The sequence below is a fragment of the Crassostrea angulata genome, chromosome 9 (assembly GCF_025612915.1).
Source record: "Crassostrea angulata isolate pt1a10 chromosome 9, ASM2561291v2, whole genome shotgun sequence".
Classification (NCBI taxonomy): Eukaryota; Metazoa; Mollusca; class Bivalvia; order Ostreida; family Ostreidae; genus Magallana; species Magallana angulata.
Window position 1 is genome coordinate 21261252 of NC_069119.1, and position 24216 is coordinate 21285467.

Sequence of the window (24216 nt, forward strand, 5' to 3'; positions counted from 1 at the left end):
CTTGGTGTGTTAATCTGCACAGAATCGATCATATGCCATATATCATCAGTCATCAGTGCTGAATTCTTTCCTTCATTTGTCCTTGATAACTTTCACAGATGACTGATAACAAGTTATATTTCCATCTCGACCTGATCTCAATATCATACAACAAATTTGATGGGGTCCCCGTCTCCCCACTGTGAACTCCATCTCAATCAGAGGTGGTGAATCTCCTCAGAAACCGCCCCGCCCTCAGACCTAACACATCTTTCTGCTAATGTTTACATATAGGAGCTGATAAATTTAGAACCTGAGAAATGTTTCCCTGCAGATAATCTTGTTCTAAGACGCTGCTTCCGCCCAGTATATTATCATGTCAATATGCAGTTGCACTTTTTCGAAGAAGATAGCTCAGTACAAATTACCTGGAATATACATGTAATAGGTTTCTATATGTATCTTTTATGACTTTTAGAAATGAAAATGTTTCCATTAAGACAAGATAAAAAAATGAAAGTGATCATTGCAGAAAAAAACTTACATAGCAAATGTTGGTTATGTATTTTCAGCAATGCTAGCTACCTTCATACCCACAAATAAATATTTAAAGAAAGCATTTTATTGTTGAAGTTTGGACTGGCAATCAGTTTTATTATCATAATATTATGATCATGACCTTTCCTATGATTTTGCCTCCCTTTTGTTTTGTTTAATAGTAAATATAATGCACAAGACCAAATGTTTAAAAATTTCAGACATTATTTGTTACATTGTAAAATATATTTTGTACCTAATATACCATCTTAATGTTCTGAGTAAATGAATAAATCAAGAAATTGTTTCATTTTGGTTTTAATTACGTTGTTTGTGCATTGCAGGCCTCTATGGACCTTCCCCCTGACAAAGCCAAGGTACTCAAAGGTTACGACGACGAGAAGAAATGGGACTTGATTTGTGACCAGGTAGGGCTCTAATCAAAGTATGCTGAAGGGTACTGCTTATTTCTGATCAAAGTGGTTCTCTGTATGTGTTTTTCTTAGTCATCGGCGGGTAGATTTAGATCAAAACTTGCTTTGATATATGTTCGTGTGACTTCAATATGAACCATATAGGTTAACAAAGAAGTTGTTCCCTCCAAATATACACCAACCTACTCCTAATCAAACAAATATCCAACGGTATATGGAAATAAAATTAGCTAACAGTCACAGACAAAATGGGATTTTTTAAAAAGATTATGGAAATCCTATAGGTTTGTTAATTTTTTTTAACTTCAAAACTTACATACGTCTATAAAAAAAAAAAGGTAGAAGAATTCGGATGATAAGATGTTTGAGATTCTTTAATTTAAATGCAGTTTTTACATTTGGAATGTGTCAAAAGAGGGAAGGATTTGCCTCACTAGATGGTATACTGCCTCACCCAATCTATTCTTACATATACAACACATTTTATTTGGGTGACTGATGTAGTGCAATGAGAGGTATCAATATAGCAAGTGTACTTAACATTCATTTTTACTTAAATTTCGGTTCCCCCTTTTTTAATGAACCTTTTTTTTTTGAAGCAATTCAAGAGCACTGCAAGCCTATTAAACTGAGCTTGAGGAAATGAGTTCTCTTGGCAGGTCTGGCAAGAGTTTTTTCTGACAGGATTTAAACAAATAAAGCTGCTCTAACATGGAAAAAAAAGTTTCAGAAAAATAAATTGAATTCAACATGGATACTCATAAAACCCTCTTACATAATGGTGAGAACTACATTCAATTGCAAGTTAATTTTCTTGGTGTGTGAGATGTACGAAGGAAAAAAATGCTTCCTCTCTTATCTTTAATGGAGACCGATATGAGCTAACATGGTAGATTTTTTTTTAAAGCATTAAATAAGAATAGATGTGATTGTGGAAGCTTTGCAATAAATTCACTGATCAACTGAAGCAGGAAAGCATTGCACACATAAGAGCATTGCCATATTACAAACTACCATTGTACAGTTTTCTTTTTCCTATTGTTGTTCTATTTGAAGATGCTGATCCTTTCACCCTTGCACAAGATTATAAATCTGGTGTTGTTAGTGTACATGCATTTTCCCTTTTCACAATAAGATTTTATTTTTTGCAGGAAATATGAAACAGGAATTATTTCACTTGTGTCTGATTTTATGCCAAGTTTTACTGCGCAACACCAATACTCTCTCTCTCTCTCTCTCTCTCTCTCTCTCTCTCTCTCTCTCTCTCTCTCTCTCTCTCTCTCTCTCTCTAAAACAAGGAAAAATTAATTCACTAAAAATAAAAAACATTAATGCCAATTAGCTTATTATTAGAAAATGTGAATGCTCTGAAAATAGCATAACGTGCAATGAACAACTAGTTTAAAAGTAATCCTGCATGGCACGCCCTTGACCTCACATGAATACACAAATATTGTAAGCTTGGGGGGAGGCTGACTTCAAGATCCATAGATGTCAGGTTTATGCAGAAAAAAAAATGTAACAAGCATTTTTTGAATACCAAACTTCACAATGGTTCATTGCAGGGGAGTTTGAAAGGCCGACTGTATGAAAATGTTTGTTAGGCCTTTGAGGTTAATGTTTTACATAACACAAGAGAGGATCAGAAAGATTATAGCCAGGAAATGAAAGATGTTAGATAGTGGTACAGACTGTTAATGAAGTACTTTATATAATTTATGATGTGATAATATTAATATGCATATAATCCATCAGTACATCAACAACAATAAAAGCACCCTCCTACAAAAAATAATAAATAAATTAAATAAATAAACACTTATTGTACTGTTATTTTAGCCAGCATTTGATCTAGTATCCATTACTTCATGTATACATATGTCTATATATTACATATTATAAGACATAGTGAATATATAGAGTAAGTGAATATGAAAGTATCATGTAAAAAATGTAAGAAACAGCCATCTTTATGTAAATAATTCAGAAACAGCAATCAATTAAGAACCAGCAGTTTGGACAGTTACCAGTTGAAGGAAATACTCTTTATCAATAGCTCATTTCTTACTTATTCAATCACACACACTATGAAATCATTTGAAATTTGTCTCATTTGAAGCAAATGTGAAAAAGTCAGATTCTGGTCTATTATATAAAAAAAAAGGCCAAAGGCTCTATAGTACAATGACTAGCTAAAGAGTGCCTTATGAAACAAGTTTTTCTGCTTCTAACATTTTCTGTGTTTTGTGTTCATTCTAACAGATGCAGGAAATTATTACTGAATCACTTATAATTGCCTTGGTTCTCAGGTTAATGGAAGATTAAATCATTCAGCAGTGTAGGCTGAAGAAACCATACAATGCAAAATGCCTAATTTAACACGGTGATTCAAAAATCATATGGAGTTCATCAGAGAATTGAGAGAGATCTGCAGACATGTGTATATTCTGTAGTAACACATCGTGTAGTTATAGTAAATCTGTCTAGTACAGTGTACAGCAATGTGATCATAATGATTCAGCTTGCTCTAGAAAGTAGAAATACAGAATATGATTAGGACAGAGAAAAGGACAAAAAATGGGAGACAGGCGAAAAGAGAGTCATTTTGACTAACGTTTAAAGAAATCAATTAGTGTCAGGGCATATTTTGCTGCAAGGAATCAAGAGCAAAAAATTGACCCGATAAACAATTACTGGGGTGTGTGAGATCATAGCTCTTGGGCAAAGCTCTACAATCCGCAGTGGAATCCATGGAATTGTGAAGAATTTAGACAGAAAAATCATGAAGTGCATCTCAAATAGGCTCTGAATAATGGAACTTTGTTTATTAACAATAATCAAGTAGTGATTTTTTCGAAGATTTCTGCAGGATAAGTCCTGTATGCATTTCTAGAAGTCTGGAGATAAAGCCAGGAGCAACGTGAATGTGACCAATTTATCACTCTTAATTAGATTGCATTTGCTACAGCAAACATCCACATTGATTTTGAGTATTGTTTTATTGTTTCTACCTTAGTAGAAACTGGGGAATGCTAAACCAATTGTAACATGGCATTTATTGAGTTTTTCCCTTAAATTTCTGTTATCTATTATAATCGTTTGAGATAAATTATGAAAAATATCTAAAAAAAAAATCTTTAATTCAGATATCATTTTTATAGTGTTTTATTTTATTCACTTAAATTTTGGCAATAAATCTTTAATTTAACACCCCCCTCCCCCCCCCCCCTCCCACCTACACGCTTAACATTTTCATTATAATAATTAGCTTAACGTTATTAATATCATGAATTTGTATACATGCATCTACTTGTGAAATGTATATAAATTCTGTCTGACATCACAGAAACTGAGGTTGCATTTACACAAGTAGGTAAATACAAGTAATTCATTTTATTTCTTAATTCCTTGATTTAATATTAATGATAACCCTTGTTCCTCTTAAGGATTTACAATTCCTGGTTGGTTATTACTTCTGCATACACTGGGATGTTAGGTGACGCCACATTTTAGGTTGTAACTCAATGAACAACTTCAGCAGCACAATTTATTTAATGTTCAGATAGATTCAATGGTCTGTCATAGGAATGTGAAAACAGTTTCTTTTGCAATTTCAACTATGTCCAAAATTCAAGCCTCTTGATAATTTATTGTTCTAAATTTCATAACTCATTCAGTATTCATGAGACAGCATTTTAAATTCACTGAAGCTGTGAACACTGCAATCAAATTAAATTGTCACATAAACATGATAAAGATAAGGCAAAAATATCATACATAGTTGAAATAGCAGGCCATACGATGTACACAATACCCAGCCATTAGATGGGCTATTATTTGGACCATTTATCACACGAGCTCGTAAGGAGATGTTATGTTAACAAATGTATCGGTGTATCCCGTGATATCGGAGGTCCTTCAGGTGTTTTGTAAGGTAGTGACCCCAAAAAGAATCGGGAGATAATATACCACCCAGATAAGGATCAGTGGAGGTGATTTACAGCCATGCAGACATTACAGCTGTACACATTGAGGAATGACCCTCAAGTACTTGGTTCAGTTATGTTCATTGAGAACTCTTAAATTGAACAACTTAAATCTGCACTGCTAATACTTTACACTTAGATTAGTATTAAGTAGCTGCCATTAGGGGAAACTGATACTGATACTAGAATATGTGCATTAGTGCTGTATATAAGCAAATCGAAGGATGGTTGGCCGGGGAAGCTTATTTGATGAATTTGTTAGCATGTGGTTTAACATCAATAAGGCCTTGCCCCGCACCTTTGAACACACCTTCAATAAGTTTCTTTCACAGTAGTGATATTCATGTTCAGTTTACATTAAAACATGATTATTTTAGTGTACATGTGTGCTTTGATTGAGGTTATGATTCACACAAGGTGGGCTTCACAGAGGGTGACCTAATCCCCGCCGATGACTAGCTGATCTTCTTTGTTATGGAGTTCCTTTATATCATTTCATTTAATGGAAATGTCTTGAAAAACTTTAAAATATAAGTTTATTCCAAAGGTCTGCTATTTATATATTCTACAAAGTTTATTTAGCAGACAATGAGGGGTCATGAAGTATAAATATTTACAAAAATACTTCCTGGGGGGATGTATCAAAACATGAAAAAAAAAAATTGAGCACAATATGTTCTTAACTCGATAATGATCCAAGAGTTTTGTGTTTTGTAGGAGCGGGTACATGCCAAGGATCCACCCCATGTGTATCTTGACAGACTCCGAACATACCTAGACCCACGGAACAGTCGCGGATCTCGAGTTGTAAGTTTCTGTTAGTAGTAGAAAATTTCCAACCCATGACATAGTAACAATTTTATGATGTTTTTACTAAAGTATGTCTGGATTTCTTAGGAAGAGGGCAGTCCCTTATGTTGTAGAAAAACGGCTGAGGTATATGTATAATATTTATGTTCAGGAATTTGAGTACTGTATGACACAGAAAACAGATCATATATATATGTAATCTGTATATTGATTTATACATTGTGTATTGGAAATAATATTGATATATTATGCTGTACATACAATATATGTTATTTTTCTTGATTGCATCTCTGATGTTTTTGATAGATATATTTTGATTATGGAAAGTAATATTGATATTGTGTAACAATTTATAGATTTATATATGAATTAAATCGATTAATGTACAATGTATATGTACAATGGAGATCCATATACTGTGTTTCCATTTACATATCTACACATGTCATGTAGGTAAAGGAGACTAGATATTCTTTTACTTTAAGGAGACTTTGTCCATGGGAGACTTTATTTTTGCCTGTTTTCTCTCATTGTCTTTTGGCGAAACAACAGAACTAATCTTTTATATTTCACCTCATCTATCCCTTATTTGTAAGTGAATGTATTAGAACTGAGCTAATTTAAAGTAAGTTATATTTCCTTAAGCACAACTGTCAGTGTTTGGCCGGTATTAACAAGTTAGACAAAATATTCAACCCATTTATTTTTGAAAAAATCAGGCAAGTTGAAAGTAACCCATTACATATACTGTTTATAATATAAGAGTAAACACTGAATTTTTTAAAGGGAGAATTCTTACTGATGGTTGGTATTTTATTCCGCCTAACATACATTTGAAAAATAAATTGATAGCTAATTGCTAGTAGTTAGCAAGAATGAATTTTAAAGAACATTTTCATTGGAACATTTCTATAGGAAGAAGAATTTTAAAAAAGAAATTGTTAAATAGATTACTTTCATTGTCAGCTGATTATGTAAGCTGTGCATTTTAAAAATATTTAGTTACAATAAATGAGAAGTTTGTAGTGTAGAATTACACTTAATGTATCATTGGATAGTACAGAGGCCAATGCTATTTATGGCCTAGACAAATCCATCTTAATCTCATGTTTTTAAATCCACTTTTTGGGGAATAGATAGTGTACTTTTAATTTATGAATTCCTTTTTGAAGATCAAATTTTTCAAAAATAGATACTTTTGGTTTTTGGTATGAGCCATATGCATGTGAATCTTTAGTGTATACAATTTCATTGCTTTGTTAACAAAAAACATGTATGAAGGAGAATTATTTTTCTTGCTGTATAAAAAAAGCTATCAGACGAGGTCACTAATCTTTGCTGGTTATGCAATTTTCACATTCACCATTGAAAGTGAACACGGCGCTGTATTGTAGGGAGATTGTTGCTAGGTGTAACACCCAATTCATACACATTCCTACAGCAGCAGAAACTATAGAAACTAGAGCAGCTACACAACTAATTTCTCTAGGTCTCAGAATCGCCTGCCAATTTAGGATTGAATTTGTTTTGACTTTTTCAGAAATGTTGGTTAGATTTGTCATTGCTTGCTGTTTTAGAACTAGATAACATTATTTATGAACACCTGTTACCTGATATTTTGGCAATTAATAGTACTATAGGAAAGGCTTGCCCAGTTTTACCTATCCTTTGTTGGTAGATTACAGACTAATTGTATGAGGCAAATTTTACAAGGCTTGAAAGTATAGATGTTTTATAAAACCCACCAGTAGTGTGAGATCAGCTGGTTAAATATTTTTCTAATGCCAGATACAACTCAGGTTTTTGTAATAAACTTTGAACTTTATTTATTGTGCATAATTTCAACCACTTATTTGAAGAGGTTACTGTTTTTCAAGTATCATTGACAATAAGAAATGGACTGGATCTGGCAGTAGGCTTTGTTTGTGTTGAGCTATACCTCCGTTTACCATTTATGCCCACATTTATTTCAGCACGATACTTGCGTTGCCCTTCACCTGGTGGCCTTCCCTTTGCAGTGTGGATTAGATGCCGTACGTCATCGTAATTTTCCTCATCACTGCTTCACATTGCCGTGTATTTTTGGTTTCTGCCATCATTGTATTTTTGTGTATCTACATGTGCTTTAACGTGTTAGATTTATTTATTTCAGCTTTTTCAGCTGATGATTTTTTTGCATGAATAAATGTATATTTTTAAAAAAAAAAAACACCACCACCACCATCAACCCCCCCCCCCCCTTCAAAAAAAAAACCCCCCATATCAAGTAATTTTATATTTTTATCTATATTTAGTACTTATTCTCTTTGAAGCAAAATTCCATGAAATAAAACAATGCAGTATTAAGGGTTATAAACAGGAAGGTATTCTTATAGTGACTCATTGTAACACTTGACAAAGGAAACTTAAATATGGATTATATGTAGCTCGTAAGTGTTTTCTGCAGATACGGATGTCAAAGCTCTGTCAAGCTGTGTGCAAAGCCACTTACTGAAGACTGTAATCAAACCCTTATTTAAGTCTAAATATTTGTCCATTGCTCCCAAAATATCAAAACAGTATTTAAGAACTGGACAAGTCCTTTTAGGAATACGGTATAGTATCCACCAATGTGCATATAGTTTTATATGACTATATGATATGTTCCATTAAAGAACATCTTTCTTTAAGGCTTAAACCAAAGGTAACCTAGCTATTACAGTTAATTGTAATATAAAGCAGTCAAAAACCAAGTGTGTAATTAGTTTTATTAGCTCACCTGAGCTGAAAGCTCAAGTGAGCTATTCTGATCACATTTTGTCTGTCGTCCGTCTGTCCGTCTGTCTGTCTGTCCGTCTGTCCGTCTGTCCGTAAACTTTTCACATTTTCAACATCTTCTCAAGAACTACTGGGCCAATTTCAACCAAACTTGGCACAAATCATCCTTAGGCAAAGGGGATTCAAAGTTGTGAAAATTAAGGGCCACACTCGTTTTCAAGGGGAGATAATTAGAAATTAATGAAAAATTTCGAGAAATTTTCAAAAATCTTCTTCTCAAGAACCAGAAAGCCAGGAAAGCTGAAACTTGTGTGGAAGCATCCTCAGGTAGTGTAGATTCAAAGTTGTGAAATTCATGACCCCCGGGGGTAGGGTGGGGCCACAATGGGGGGTCGAAGTTTTACATAGGAATATATAGAGTAAATCTTTAAAAATCTTCTTCTCAGAAACTAATCAGCCAGGAACGCTGAAACTTGTGTGGAAGCATCCTCAGGTAGTGTAGATTCAAAGTTGTGAAATTCATGAACCCTGGATGTAGGGTGGGGCCACAATGGGGGGTCGAAGTTTTACATAGGAATATATAGAGTAAATCTTTAAAAATCTTCCTCTCAGAAACTAATCAGCCAGGAAAGCTGAAACTCGTGTGGAAGTATCCTCAGGCAGTGTAGATTCAAAGTTGTGAAGTTCATGATCCCTAGGGGTAGGGTGGGGCACAATGGGGGGTCGAAGTTGTACATAGGAATATATAGAGTAAATCTTTAAAAATCGTCTTCTCAGAAACTAAACAGCCAGGAAAGCTGAAACTTGTGTGGAAGCATCCTCAGGCAGTGTAGATTCAAAGTTGTGAAATTCATGATCCCTGGGGGTAGGGTGAGGCCACATTAGGGGGGGGTGTTAAAGTTTTACAAAGGAATATATAGAGTAAATCTTTGAAAATCTTCTTCTCAGAAACTAATCAGCCAGGAAAGCTGAAACTTGTGTGGAAGCATCCTCAGGTAGTGTAGATTCAAAGTTGTGAAAATCATGACCCCCAGGGGTAGGGTGGGGCCACAATGGGGTGGTCGAAGTTTTACATAGGAATATATAGAGTAAATCTTTGAAAATCTTCTTCTCAGAAACTAAACAGCCAGGAAAGCTGAAACTTGTGTGGAAGCATCCTGAGGCAGTGTAGATTCAAAGTTGTGAAAATCATGATCCCTGGGGGTAGGGTGGGGCACAATGGAGGGTCGAAGTTTAACGTAGGAATATATAGAGTAAATCTTTAAAATTCTTCTTCTCAGAAACTAATCAGCCAGGAAAGCTGAAACTTATGTGGAAGCATCCTCAGGTAGTGCAGATTCAAAGTTGTGAAAATCATGATCCCTGGGGGTAGGGTGGGGCACAATGGAGGGTCGAAGTTTAACGTAGGAATATATAGAGTAAATCTTTAAAATTCTTCTTCTCAGAAACTAATCAGCCAGGAAAGCTGAAACTTGTGTGGAAGCATCCTCAGGTAGTGTAGATTCAAAGTTGTGAAAATCATGACCCCCAGGGGTAGGGTGGGGCCACAATAGGGTGGTCGAAGTTTTACATAGGAATATATAGAGTAAATCTTTAAAAATCTTCTTCTCAGAAACTAATCAGCCAGGAAAGCTGAAACTTATGTGGAAGCATCCTCAGGTAGTGCAGATTCAAAGTTGTGAAATTCATGAACCCTGGATGTAGGGTGGGGCCACAATGGGGGGTCGAAGTTTTACATAGGAATATATAGAGTAAATCTTTAAAATTCTTCTTCTCAGAAACTAATCAGCCAGGAAAGCTGAAACTTGTGTGGAAGCATCCTGAGGCAGTGTAGATTCAAAGTTGTGAAAATCATGACCCCCAGGGGTAGGGTGGGGCCACAATAGGGGGTCGAAGTTTTACATAGGAATATATAGAGTAAATCTTTGAAAATCTTCTTCTCAGAAACTAATCAGCCAGGAAAGCTGAAACTTGTGTGGAAGCATCCTGAGGCAGTGTAGATTCAAAGTTCTGAAAATCATGACCCCAAGGGGTAGGGTGGGGCCACAATGGGGGGTCGAAGTTTTACATAGGAATATATAGAGTAAATCTTTGAAAATCTTCTTCTCAGAAACTAATCAGCCAGGAAAGCTGAAACTTGTGTGGAAGCATCCTGAGGCAGTGTAGATTCAAAGTTGTGAAATTCATGATCCCCGGGGGTAGGGTGAGGCACAATGGGGGGTCGAAGTTGTACATAGGAATATATAGAGTTAATCTTTAAAAATCTTCTTCTCAGAAACTAAACAGCCAGGAAAGCTGAAACTTGTGTTGAAGCATCCTCAGGTAGTGTAGATTCAAAGTTGTGAAAACATGATCCCTTGGGGTAGGGTGAGGCCACATTGGGGGGGGGGGGTGTTAAAGTTTTACAAAGGAATATATAGAGTAAATCTTTTAAAATCTTCTTCTCAGAAACTAATCAGCCAGATGATTCTTTTTAATTGTTAAGACTTTGGCTCCAGGACAATTCTTCGGCCTCACAAGAAGGTTCAGAGTTTGATGTAGCTTTATATCCCATATATAAACAATTGTAAAGGATCTTTTTGAGGACTGCAATACTCAACATGTGATATGACTATAAAATCATCCTGTTAGAAAAGGGACTAATGATTATAAACATAAGAATATCCAGGGGGGGAAATGGATTTTATTTTTTACAGGATCTACATGTATTATTGTACATTGTCCAGATTGTTTGTATTATGACTTCATTAAGCTGATTTGATCATACCCATTGTTCCTCAGGTGAGCGATGTGGCCCATGGGCCTCTTGTTATACTTGTGTTGCATATTGAAATGTCATAATATATGGAAAAATGCTACATAATTAGCTGTTCATGCAGTTGTTAAAAGCAGTGACAGCCAGAAATATTGAAATATATTAAATAATACAGGTATACATGTATAAGTAAAAGTGAATACCAGTATATATGCTTTGTTTGCTTCTCTTGGGTTTAAATTGAGAATTCCCTTTGATTTAGCTAATGGGAGCTTGTGTCTACCCGGATGTAAGTTACAATGTATGCATTCTATTTCAACTTGTTCAAGTTTTACAGTAACAGAAATCTTGCCATCAAGCAGTTTTGTTTTGGTGTTGTGTTTCACTGTACCTGTATAGCTGCAGTCTTTATGGATCAGTTTTTGTTTTTGTTGCCCTCTAGCCATTACTGTAAAGTTTTGTTTCCTTATTTGCTCAAATTTAGTTTGCATGTATTTTATTTATGATAAAAATAGGATTTTAACAAACCTTACAACAAAACTGGGTCAAAACTTTATCATGTCGCAGTTGTCAGATGGGGAATAGCACCGTATAAGATATGAGTTAACCAATGTGTGCTCACCAGATTTTGTTTGTTAAAATTCTATTTTTTGTAAACTGACATAATTATATGTATGTTTCATTATGAAAGTTGTAGTTATGTCCATGTACCTCACAGTTACCATGGTTACCATTCAGTAAACAATAAGAATATTTGACCAGTTAACATGCCTGTGCTATAATGTTTACCCAGTGACTACAGCCTCACTTTCATTCCATTATGAATCGTGTGATATCCCACATAATCATTTTACACATGTTTTTTCAAAATCAGCATTCATCTTACATAAGTCATTTTAAAAAAAGATTGACTATTTTCAAATCTTTTATTAGCATCTAAGTGAAATAGTATGGTTACGTGATTCTTCCTGCAAACAATTCTGTGAAATCAGATTGTTTGAATAGTGCAAGTCACATACATGTACTTAAAAATTGTTGAGATAGAATAAAAATGCAGGAAAAAAGTACTTGATATTGCATAGATCTCCATAGAACTTTTGTTTTCTCTAACTCATTGCAGTTTATTAGATATATTATGTGATGAACTTAATAAATGACATATTTAATTCAGCATATGATATATATTTGCTTTACACAGTGTTTTCACGTAAGTTTCTCTCAGTCTGGTTATGTTGGACTAATATACCTCTGCACTGTAATTGCTGGAAAATGGAATGTCATTATACATTTAGAGCAATGTTGTCTCACTAATGAGCTGAACTTGTGCCGCTAAATATAGGCGCCTTGGATCTATACTTAGATCTGTCGTGGATGTGTTGTGGTATTTTACCTCAGTAGATGGTAGGACACTGGACCTTGATCACTCCAGTCACATTGGCTATGGCTTACATGCGCCCACAGAAGTTAGGCCCTCTAGAATTCAGTACACCTCAGACTAAAACCATATCATGAATGTCAAATATCAACAATATCAATATTGTATATAAGTATACTTTCTTTAATATATAGACTCATGAATATGAAATGTTGTATATGTATATAAATATGCTATTAGATTTATTTCTATATTTATTAAATGATCAATTGGATTCCATTGATTTAAGAAAAGTTTAATGTGTTTTTTTTATATCATTGAATTTTCATTGACATCAAGCTATAATGGGCATGCTTACCCTCCCTATGGTAGAGGTGTTTTGTAGTTTATTAGATGTAGAGTTTGGAGGTTTTTTCTGCTTCATTGCTTTGCCTCCTTTCTGCTGCTATTTTGACAGAGCATTGTTATGTTTTTACAGAAGAAGAAAAACTTGAATGATATATCCTCCACACAAGTTTTGAGAGACTTAGAAATCTCGCTGCGGACCAACCATATAGAGTAAGTAGATGATTGCATTCCACGAATTTGTGCATTGTTCATTGGTTTAAAAATATTATTAGTATTATTTAATACAAATCATAAATTATGCCTAATTTGTCTTTGATTCAAATGTGTCTTTTTATGAAATCCATTTCACAGCTAAGATGTTGAAAAAATGAATGGCAGTATTAAATTTAAGTTAATTGGGATATATAATTGGTTGGTCGCATGACTAAATCCTGTAAAGCTGGAAGCGGTTCTCGTAAGATTTGAACATGTACCAAACGAGTTCATATCCCAATTAACTTTGTTACATTACTATTTATTTCTTATATTTACATTTCAGAAAGAATTAAAAACAAATTGTATTTTTGTTATTGACTTGTATAAATAATGCAACAGTCAGTCCATAAGGTTGACAATGTGTGATGGTTGTGATGACTAAACTATGACTCCTTGATCCTTTTAAAAGTTCATCCAGAAATGAATGGGTTTTTTTTTCTACACAGTAGGTTCATGTGCAGAAATATATTTGCTAATGTAATTATTTTAAAATCAACCTTTATTCACATTCCTTAAAATTTTGCAAGGTAAACCAGAGTCAAGAATATACATGTATCTCAATGCAAAACCATTCCTTTCAGGTTACTTGTATTTAACTATTTTGTTACAGTGTATTTAACTTGCACGTTAATTGCAAAATTAAATGGCTGCTTATAACGGTTTAAATTATGTTGTTTCTGATGTGAAATATGTAATAGAAAACATTTCTTATACTGACCACTGATTGACATTGTATTCTGTGGTGTAGATGGGTTCGGGAGTTTCTGAGCGAAGACAATCAGGGGCTGGACGTCCTTGTAGATTACCTGTCCTTCAGTCAGGTCGTCATGAGGTAAGACTAAATCCAGCAAACCGAAATAACCTTAAAGGTTTCCAAATCCATAACATTTATTTATAACTGGGTTAATTGTTATGAAAAAAAATTATTTCATAAAACATGTAAACAAAACAAAATGGTACTGTATACCAATTTTTATTCGCGCCGACTTTATTTTGCGATGAACTGCCAATAAACTGGTTTGCGACGACTTATGTTCGCGACCCAGCCTTATCCAGACGTATTGTTATAAAAACGATAGACAAAGGATTGGTTTGCAGCGAGAAATTTTCGCTCTCGCTAACCTCGCGAAAAAATAAAACAAATAAAAGTTGGTTTACAGTATTTGATATTTTATACATACATAGAATGGTGATATCTTTGTTTTGATAATTTAATGTACAAATTGTGTGTGTTGAATAATAGAAAGGAGCAGCTACTGAACAAAGAGAAGAGTACCAGTTTAGATGGTCTAGTCAAAAGTCCGGCCAGGAAACTGAAGCGGTCAAACACAATAGGATCTCCACGTCACACCAAGATGTCCAAACTCAACATGGGGGAGGCCAGGGATGACGTCCATGTCTGTATCATGTGTCTGAGGGCAATAATGAACCACCAAGTAAGTGTACAACCAATCAAGCTGTTTAGCTCATGTTGTATGGTACACAACCAAGTAAGTGTCCAACCAATCAAGCTACCGGTATCTAGTTCATGTTGTATGGTACACAACCAAGAGTCTAAAGCCAGCAATTGACCAAGTCGAATGTGTTTCTCTGGACTGCAAATTGCTGTTTGAATTTACAAATATCCTTTTGAGGATATTATTTTCGTAGTATTTCCAAAACTAAAATCAAATAGTAAATCTAAATTTGTGCATACACGTTAAAAAAGCTCACTCTAAATTTTTATTATGCTGCATGTCTGTTACAAAGTATGAAAATTGATATGTTTCATATGCCTTAAAGTTATCTTGTGTATAAAGGACAAAGTTTATGAAAGATGTCTTGATTCAGTGATGTCTATTGATTTATTAATGAATAATTTATTCATATAATATTTAATTTCCAGTAGATTAAGACAGATTATAAGTAGTTGCATTAAGAGTGTATTACTGTGTGAGATGTATCAGAAATAAGCTGATGATGGGTTTCTTTGTCTTTCAGTATGGTTTTAACCTTGTGATAGCTCATCGACACGCCATTAACTGTATAGCACTGAGTCTCAACCACCATAGCCTCAGGTTAGTCTTGTCTAGGGGAGGTTACTCATCAAATGCAGCTAATGCGATTTTTAGTATGAATATAGTGAATACATGTATTAAAATCAGAACCATTTTATGATAAGTTACAGATTTGAAGACTCAGAACTGATACTGAGACTGTTAAATGCTAAGTTAAGACTAGAAAGTTGATATTAATAGAGGAATGCACTGAAGTATAGAGTCACAAATTATTGGATTAAAAAGTCTTGATTCTGAGAATCCAGAAATTAATTTTTGAAATGAAATGAATTTTTGAAATGAAAGTATCTTTGATACTGCACTCATATCAACCATTGACCCTGAGATTTAATGTTTTATACTTGGTTTTGTCAGGACGAAGGCGCTGGTATTGGAGCTGTTAGCAGCTGTGTGTCTAGTCAGTGGGGGACATGAAATCATTCTCTCTGCCTTCGACAACTTCAAGGAAGTAAGTCATTGACAACCTTGTACAGACTGTTAACATAAGAGAAAGCCAAAAACAGTTTGATGTGCAAAAAAGATGACATTTTAAGAAAGCTATCATTGGTATATTAATAATATTGATAAAGATTTTCCCTGTTCCTATTGAATAGAGTTTATTATTAAGGGCTTTGTTTGATATAATATCTCATTTATTTGTTTTAGGTTTGTGGAGAAAGGCATCGATTTGAAACCTTAATGGATTATTTTCGAAACTATGAAGAATTCCATATAGACTTCATGGTAAGATGTAGTTTTATGATATGTTTTGAATTTAATTTCAGTGGAAAGAAAATGTTTGTTAATTGATGACAATAAAAGACTTAACAAAAATATGGCCAAAAATGAAAATTTAATTAGATGATGAATTTATTATTTATGAAGTTATTATTGATGAAATGAACAAAACTAAAAATTGTTTTCTAAAACTTTTTAATATTTTCTTTTTTTGTAAATTTCTAGGTGGCATGCATGCAGTTTGTGAATATAGTGGTGCATTCTGTGGAAAACATGAACTTTCGAGTACATTTGCAATATGAATTTACACATATTGGTTTAGATGATTACTTAAATGTGAGTATTGATAAATCTAATTAACTGTTAGTTTGTAGTCAAGATTTACAATTAACAAATGATAAGTAAAAATGAAAGTTATTATGAAAAAGAACTGAATATTTTGTATAAGTGAGATAAGTATTGTTTTCTGTACGAGCGAGATAAATACTTGAGTGCTTGATTTGATGCAGAAACTGCGACACACGGAGAGTGACCGATTGTCGGTGCAAGTCCACGCCTACGTTGACAACATGATTGAGGTCGCTCAGCTGCTTGAGGACTCAGAGCTCAAAACGGAGGCCATCGAGCGAGCGGAGGACCTGGAGGAGGAACTGTCACGGGTAAGTGAAGTAATCTGATTGGTCAGTTAAAGTAAGATACAGCAACCAATCTGATTGGTCAGTTAAAGTAAGCTTACAGCAACCAATCTAATTGGTCAGTTAAAGTAAGCATACAGCAACCAATCTGATTGGTCAGGTAAAGTAAGCTTACAGCAACCAATCTAATTGGTCAGTTAAAGTAAGCATACAGCAACCAATCTAATTGGTCAGTTAAAGTAAGCATACAGCAACCAATCTGATTGGTCAGGTAAAGTAAGCTTGCAGCAACCAATCTGATTGGTCAGTTAAAGTAAGCATACAGCAACCAATCTGATTGGTCAGTTTGTTATAACCCAGTGTAAGATAGGTAAAACGATTGGTGGAATTATTATTATGATGTTATACATCGGTAATATTTGTTTAAACTTATTACAAAACTCGGATTAAAAGTCTCTGACTATTATGATGTTATAATAAAATGATAGAATAAATCAGTTCGATGGATTGCGTAATAATTTGTTTTTTGCAAATTTACAATAAAGCAGTATACACTGGAGGTAACTATGAGACAAAGTACCGTATTTTAAGTTCAAAATATACTCGAGTTCCACATAAAAATCTTTAATCTTTATGAAACAATTCATGGAATATATTTTGTAGTTGTTCATTCACCATATAATATGTTATATCATAATATTGCATTGTAAAATAGTGACAGTGTTGTATCATGTTAAATATTCCAACATACATTTCTATGATAAGTTTGTAAATTGTATGCAACCATTGAGACACAAGTTCACCGATAAGATAAGCTGTTTCGTTTATTAAAGACGTACTATGGGTTCTCTTGTATTATCCTGTATTTCATCATGATATATTTTATACAGTTATTCATCACTTCACAACATTTTATTATATTTATCATTTGTTGTTCAATGTTTAAAAAAAAAGAAGTAAAGATACCTATTTATTTTATTGTCCTTCATTTACACTATATTTAAAGAAAATAATGGGGAAATTACTACAGTGTTGCTATTATATTTTTTAAATTTTGAGCAAGCTTTGTATATAGTGTATGGTTATGCTTGGTAGGAGAGAGAACATGCTCAAGAAATGGAAGAGGAAGCCATGGCCAAATCACGTAACGTTCTTTCTTTTAATAAACTAATTACTGTGGAATCATTAGATTTCGTGGTGGCTCAATTTTAGTGGAATTCGTGGTTACCTCTCATCCACGAAATTACATCCTCCATGAATTGTTAATTAGGGTAATAAAGTCATATTTCCTTTTGTAGTTATATGAGAATACACGAAATTACGTCCCCACGAACCTATAAAATTTAAGCCATCCACGAAAATTGGCCCCCACGAAATTTAATGATTCCACAGTATATAGTTTTACTGAAATGTATAAATTATGAAAAAAATTAATGATAAATTGACTTGGTTAACAGTAAAAATATTTAGATACCTGCTCTTTGGATGTTATCGTCCAATGATCAATTTACCCTTTCATCACTTGTCTTAATTTTCTTTTCCTTTTACATGTTTTCTCTAGCAGTTTATACTTCAATCAGAAGTGCACTTTTGTAAAGTGTGTCCAGTTATTTTAAAACCTTAAAGTTTCCTCTCCAAATACAAGTCTATTTAATTCTTGTGCCCTATACTGAAACTTGGGACCTTTCAAATGATCACCATGCATCAATGATTACTATATGCTAGAAATTTACAGGCTTTTGTTCACTTTGATTTGCAGTGGAGCTGGAAAAGCAATTAGCAGATGCCACAAATAGAATCGAGGAGTTAGAGGTATTTCTAATTTCTATGATGAGACCAAAAATGAAACATTTCATAAAACTAATGCTTTGTAAACCTTTGTTATCAGGAGTATTTAGGGCAACAGGATAAAGAGTTGGGCACCTTACGACAAATGGTGTCAGAAAAAGATGAAGAGTCAAAGAAAAGACAGAGCATGTTTGAAGCTAAACTCAGAGAAATGGAAACCATGAGGGCCAATCTCAGTACTTCAGGTCAGTGATCAAGGATTTTACTCTGAAGGATTTTAAGTGAAAGGATGTTTATCTTTGTATCATGTGTTTGGCTGAATATCCAGTGTGTATAAGCCATGTGATAAATGGTCATGACATCACATTTAACTGTACCTGCATGTGAAGTTAATGGTAGATTTGCAACTCAAACACTTTTGAATATTGAATTATGAAAACATTAATTTCCAGAAGGATAAATGGGTCACTTACTACTTTAATTTACTTGATTAGCAAAACTAACAAATGAAAAAAAATGTAGAAATCATACTATAATCCCAGAACACAAAAGATCTAAATATTAAAAGAAAATTGTACATTTTTATGCAGTACATGTCAAATTTAAAAATCTGTGTTGCTCAACAGATATTTTACTTCATTTCAGGTGTTGTTTCATCCACTGCAGACGATCTGCCATTACCACCCCCTCCCCCGCCCCCTCCTGTGGCTGCCCCACCCCCTCCTCCCCCACCTCCTCCCATAGGGTCCCTCCCACCTCCACCACCTCCTCCTCCTGGAGCCCCTGGGGCACCCCCACCACCCCCGGGACCGGGTGGTGCCATGACAATAAAACGCAAGATTCAGACCAAGTACAGGCTCCCCATGTTAAACTGGACTCCTCTGAAGCCCCAGCAGGTCAAAGGAACCGTGTTCTCAGACTTGGATGATGACAAACTTTTGAATGTGATAGACTTCTTTGAATTTGAAGAAGTGTTCAAACTTGGTGCAGGGCTCATTGGAACTGACGATGTTAAAGGAGAGACAATGAAAAAGAAGAAAGCAGAGAGTGTCAGCCTCATGGAGCCCAACCGCCTCAGGAATGTTGGTGAGTGAGGACTGCTGTTATCTATGCGTCTCTTTGTGTATACAAGTGTATGTCAAGTGGTCTCAATATTTTCAGTTATAGTTTTGTGAGCACATGTTTGAGTTTTCTGTTTAAGATTGTGAAAAATGAATTGTGCATATAAATTTGTACCAGATTCATAATGTTTTCAAAAAAGGTGTTGCTCCTAGTATATCTTAATCCATTTGCAAGCCAATCATTTCTCTGATGTTGATATTATTGAGCCAGTCTCCAAACATATTTATTACCCTCAGAATTAAGAATTATCAATTGTGAAATGCATTTATTGTGGAAGAAAGGTTTTACTGTATCTGTAGATGATATTTTTGATGAATGATATAATGAATAAATTTTACTTTGACAGCAATTACAAGGAGAAAACTGGTTCTCAATAATGATGAAGTATGCCGGGCCATCAACTTGTAAGTACACTAGACTCTTAAGAACTCAGTACATGTGTACCTATAATACCATTATCATATGTATTTTACCGAAACAGTTTTTCAGTAATGATCTTTTCTACTGACTGTGTGTCTATTGACATGCAGTAGATATGACCAGTCTAAAACTTGTCTAATGTTGTGATAATGTGACACAGAATTCTACACTGTAGTGTTTTGATAAAATATTTGAATATTCAAAGTCTTTTTTTTTTCTTCGTCTATCAAAAAAGAACTTAAAGATTAAAATGGGCTCATAGCATTGCTGCTAGGTTATTAATATACTTTGTAGAGTTAACATATACTCAAGCTTATATCCCAGCGCCATGTTTAGATGTGCCCTTCTGTTACAGCATTGACCTGAAGACCCTTTCTCTAGACATGACAGATATCCTGCTGACCATTCTACCAAACGAAGCTGAGGTACGGGGCATTACTATCACAGGGGATTTGTAGTCATACTGTGCTTCAATGTCTTAATCAAATTGACTTTGTTAATGTTATTCTTTTTAATTGTAATCGTCTCAAAATTTTTGGAATGAAATAAAAGACGAATAATGATTGTGTGGAAACTGTTTTATACAAAGATTTTTTTCATAAATTTAGAAAGCTGTGAACTAAATTAAGTTATACATTCTTAAACAATGATATTAAAAGATAGAAATAGACAGTTATTTTTACCACTTTTGCAGATGAAGGCGTACAAACAATACGAGAAAGAGAGGCGGCCATTAGACAGACTATCAGACGAGGACAGGTTTATGTTACAGGTTTGTACAAAAAATAATATTATATAAATAGTGCCTGTTTGGGAGGGTAACAGTTGAAATTGACACCCCGAGGAAACCATTGTCAACCGACACGAAGCGGAGGTTGACAATGGTTTTCGAGGGGTGTCAATTTCAACTGTTATCCTCCCAAACAGGCACTATTTATTTTGTTATACTGAATGTCTTTTTTAAAAATTTTAAGAAAATTTTACTGCTTTTATATAGGAATAACGTGAATTCTACAGCGAACCGTACGCGCATAATTTTCGCGCATGTAACATTTTTTAATGTTACCCGTTGCCAAGTGCGTTGCTAACGCTGAGGGTAATAGTAAATATTATTAACTGCGTTTTAACCAATCAGATTTCAGTATTTAACATGAAAGTATAACAAACAGTAATGTCAACTAAAAGGAACTGGAATTTAAGCATGTATGATCCTGGTTTATATAATCTGAGATGGGCAGTACATTATTTTCGTGTTAATATTTACCATGTCTCTTCCATTTCAGTTATCAAAGATTGAGAGACTGTCACAAAAGTTACACATAATGAGTTTCATTGGAAATTTCAATGAAAATGTTCATCATCTAGCCCCAGTAAGTCATCCCAAGGATATGTTACAGAGCACTTGTCATTTTCTGCTTTATTGTTATAAACAGGTGTTTATTTCCTGTGATGATGCAACAAACATGTTTTGTCATTTTGTGAACTTGCTTACATCATATTCCTGTCAAATGATACTGAATTTTTTTTATTATTGATAGTCATGCTTTTAAAAAATATAAAAATGTAATCATAAGAAATTTCAGCAAAGTTTGAATGGTGATGATGATAAATTTTAAATTTAATGAGTTTTAATGAATTTGATATTTTTTTCACAGCAAGTCAATGCCATTATAGCTGCTTCTATGTCATTACGAAGTTCCACCAAAGTCAGAAAAATCTTAGAGGTAAGAAAGCTGTAAGATTGCATGAGATGATGAAAATGTTAGATTCTCAATGTTTTGAGAGCTGTTTGTTTGACAATTTAATCTTTTGAAAATTTCATTTGGTAATAAATAAGCATTTGAAGGATGAAAACATTGCTATCTTTTACATTTAAAATTATTTATGGTTGAGAAAATACATGACATTGTATTAGATTCTGCAGAGCATAAGATGTATGTAAATGAGTGACTGGCCAAGTTTTGTTTTTGTACAGATCATTCTAGCCATTGGTAACTACATGAACAGTGCCAAGAGGGGGGCTGTGTATGGATTCAAGTTACAGAGCTTGGATATGGTGAGCAAGAATAGATCACTCTTTATTTTTAAACAAATGTTTCTAATGAATTGCATGTCAATGTGTAAGGGGTATGGTTTTGTCAATGTGTATGAAAATTTGCGAAGAGTAGGTTTTCTATAGTGGTACCTATAGCTAATTATGTGAACCTGTAAATACATGTTTCATATACACTGTGTAAAATGTCTTGGAGTAATCCAATGATATGGACATTTCAATGATCCTCATTTTTGGTTTATTTGCGTAACCCCATCTTTGTTTTGAATTTGCTCAGTCTCTATGCAATTCCTTTTATAGAATTTACATTGTGCAATTAGAATTTTAAAACAATGTGGATAAAGTAGAGAAAGATAAGTACATGTGAGCAATCACATTGGTTGTCACTTTTCTCCATCCCATTCATTCTGTAGTTTGTTATAAGTTTTGTCTTTTTTTAAATTTCATTGCATGTTCATATGAGTGTATTTTAAAATCAGTTGTCACAATCAGTAGACTTCATAGATAGTATCATTGTTGATGGTTTTGTTTTGGTTTAGCTCACTGACACTAAATCCAAAGACAAGAATGTCACCTTAATGCACTTCCTTGTACAAACGGTCCAAGCCAAATTCCCCGAGATCGTCAACTTTGATTCAGAGCTCCGATTCTTAGAGAAGGCGGCAGTTGGTAAGGTTGATTAAGTGAATGAATGTATTCAGCACAAAACGCTCCTGTTTATTAAGAATTTGGGAACTGCATATAACACCTTTGTACAATTTACAAGTTTGTCATCAGTACTGACTGTGTTTTCAGTGTTTCATCAGTAATGACTGTATTTTCAGTGTTTCATCAGTAATGACTGTGTTTTCAGTGTCAATGGAGAACATTATGACAGACTACAAGGACCTGGAGAAGGGAATGCAGATGACCCAGAAGGAGTACGAGGCACGTAAGCACAGCAGAGACACCCCGCCGATACTGAAGGAGTTCCTGACCAACTCGGAGGACAAGCTGAAGAAACTACAGGCCGACATCAAGACCGCAGAGGTAATCCACAACCACTCAGAACAGTTAAATTTGCTACCCCTCAGGCCCCACTTTCACCAACTCTCCTCAAGTCAAGTCTGAGTTTTGAACTCAAATTAATGCACTTTTTACGAAAAGGATTTGAGTTGAGGAGTAAGTTGAGTGATTTTAACATTTTGGTGACGGCGAGTTATTATTGTTCCTTATAATCAGTCTAATATAATAGGCATATGTAATGGAACTCTATCTACTAGAGGTCTTCGTCATTGCTAGTAGGAGTAAACATGATTATTATTACTTGTTCCAGGTACATGTATATTCAAGCTATCATAATCTGAGAGTTGCACTAACCTTGTATGTTCATGTATCAATAACAATGCATTGAGGAAGGTCTGGATATGCTCTCGTTCTAGGACGCCTACAAACGCGTGGTGGAGTTCTTTGGAGAGAACCCTCGCACCTGTTCCCCAACATCCTTCTTCTCCCAGTTTGTCAGATTTGTGGCTGCATTCAAGGTAAACAAACTTTTTGCATATAGCAAGCAAAAGAAATGGAAATGTTCTTACAAACTTTTGTCTTACTGCATTAGAATGAGATGGATCGGCTACCTGTGATATGTTGAGGCTGAATTGTGATCTACTTTTTCAGGCTGCTGTTCTGGAGATGGAGAAACGCAAGAAGATCGAAGATGCTCAGATAGAAGAGGAACAGGAGCAGGTCAAGAACAAGAAGAAGGACTTCAAGAAGAATGTACAGGTGTGTGACCTAGCCCTCAGTAGTTGTCTTATCCAGGTGTTCCTTGTAGTCTGCAGCTAAAACTTTTCATTATTTCAAAAGGCTTCCTTTCAAAATTTTCTTGATAGTCATGCGTTTACTGATTTATTTCTGGGTTTCATCAAATCATAGTGGGCCCTTATTCCAGCAGAATCTGAGATAATTTTTTTAAATTTATTTTTGTCAGTATTCACAATACATGTATTTCGATATGAAATCCTCATCACAATGTCATATGAATTAAATTTTTTTGGCCAGGCCTGATTTATAATCTGTTATTTATATTCTGTTCTCTTTAATATTTTGGCTAGGCAGTTTTTGAGAACCTTTTTTGCATTAAGTGTTGTTTTATTCTTGAATCTGTGTTTCTAATTTTAATGTTTTGTTTATCAAACATTCATACCAT

At 34.4% G+C, this 24216-nt stretch overlaps 1 protein-coding gene across 13 annotated transcripts in view; it reads left to right on the forward strand.

Annotated features, from left to right (window-relative positions):
• The window catches only part of LOC128162342 (formin-like protein), a 34836-nt gene that overhangs the window by 6495 nt on the left and 4125 nt on the right, over positions 1-24216 (forward strand). For 7 of the 13 annotated variants that reach the window (XM_052825485.1, XM_052825489.1, XM_052825490.1 and 4 more), the window contains 25 exons: positions 861-944; positions 5654-5743; positions 7720-7779; positions 13112-13191; positions 13985-14068; positions 14480-14672; positions 15217-15293; positions 15648-15741; positions 15939-16016; positions 16236-16346; positions 16520-16669; positions 17741-17789; positions 18405-18457; positions 18534-18678; positions 19079-19519; positions 19902-19959; positions 20331-20400; positions 20670-20747; positions 21259-21345; positions 21631-21699; positions 21951-22031; positions 22568-22697; positions 22882-23057; positions 23450-23551; positions 23685-23792. In XM_052825485.1, coding sequence (XP_052681445.1) covers positions 861-944; positions 5654-5743; positions 7720-7779; positions 13112-13191; positions 13985-14068; positions 14480-14672; positions 15217-15293; positions 15648-15741; positions 15939-16016; positions 16236-16346; positions 16520-16669; positions 17741-17789; positions 18405-18457; positions 18534-18678; positions 19079-19519; positions 19902-19959; positions 20331-20400; positions 20670-20747; positions 21259-21345; positions 21631-21699; positions 21951-22031; positions 22568-22697; positions 22882-23057; positions 23450-23551; positions 23685-23792 — 2748 coding nt within the window. Of the gene's footprint in view, positions 1-860; positions 945-5653; positions 5744-5833; positions 5873-7719; positions 7780-11520; positions 11560-13111; positions 13192-13984; positions 14069-14479; positions 14673-15216; positions 15294-15647; positions 15742-15938; positions 16017-16235; positions 16347-16519; positions 16670-17740; positions 17790-18404; positions 18458-18533; positions 18679-19078; positions 19520-19901; positions 19960-20330; positions 20401-20669; positions 20748-21258; positions 21346-21630; positions 21700-21950; positions 22032-22567; positions 22698-22881; positions 23058-23449; positions 23552-23684; positions 23793-24216 lie in introns of all 13 variants that reach the window. The other 6 variants (XM_052825494.1, XM_052825495.1, XM_052825498.1 and 3 more) reach the window with 4 other exon arrangements.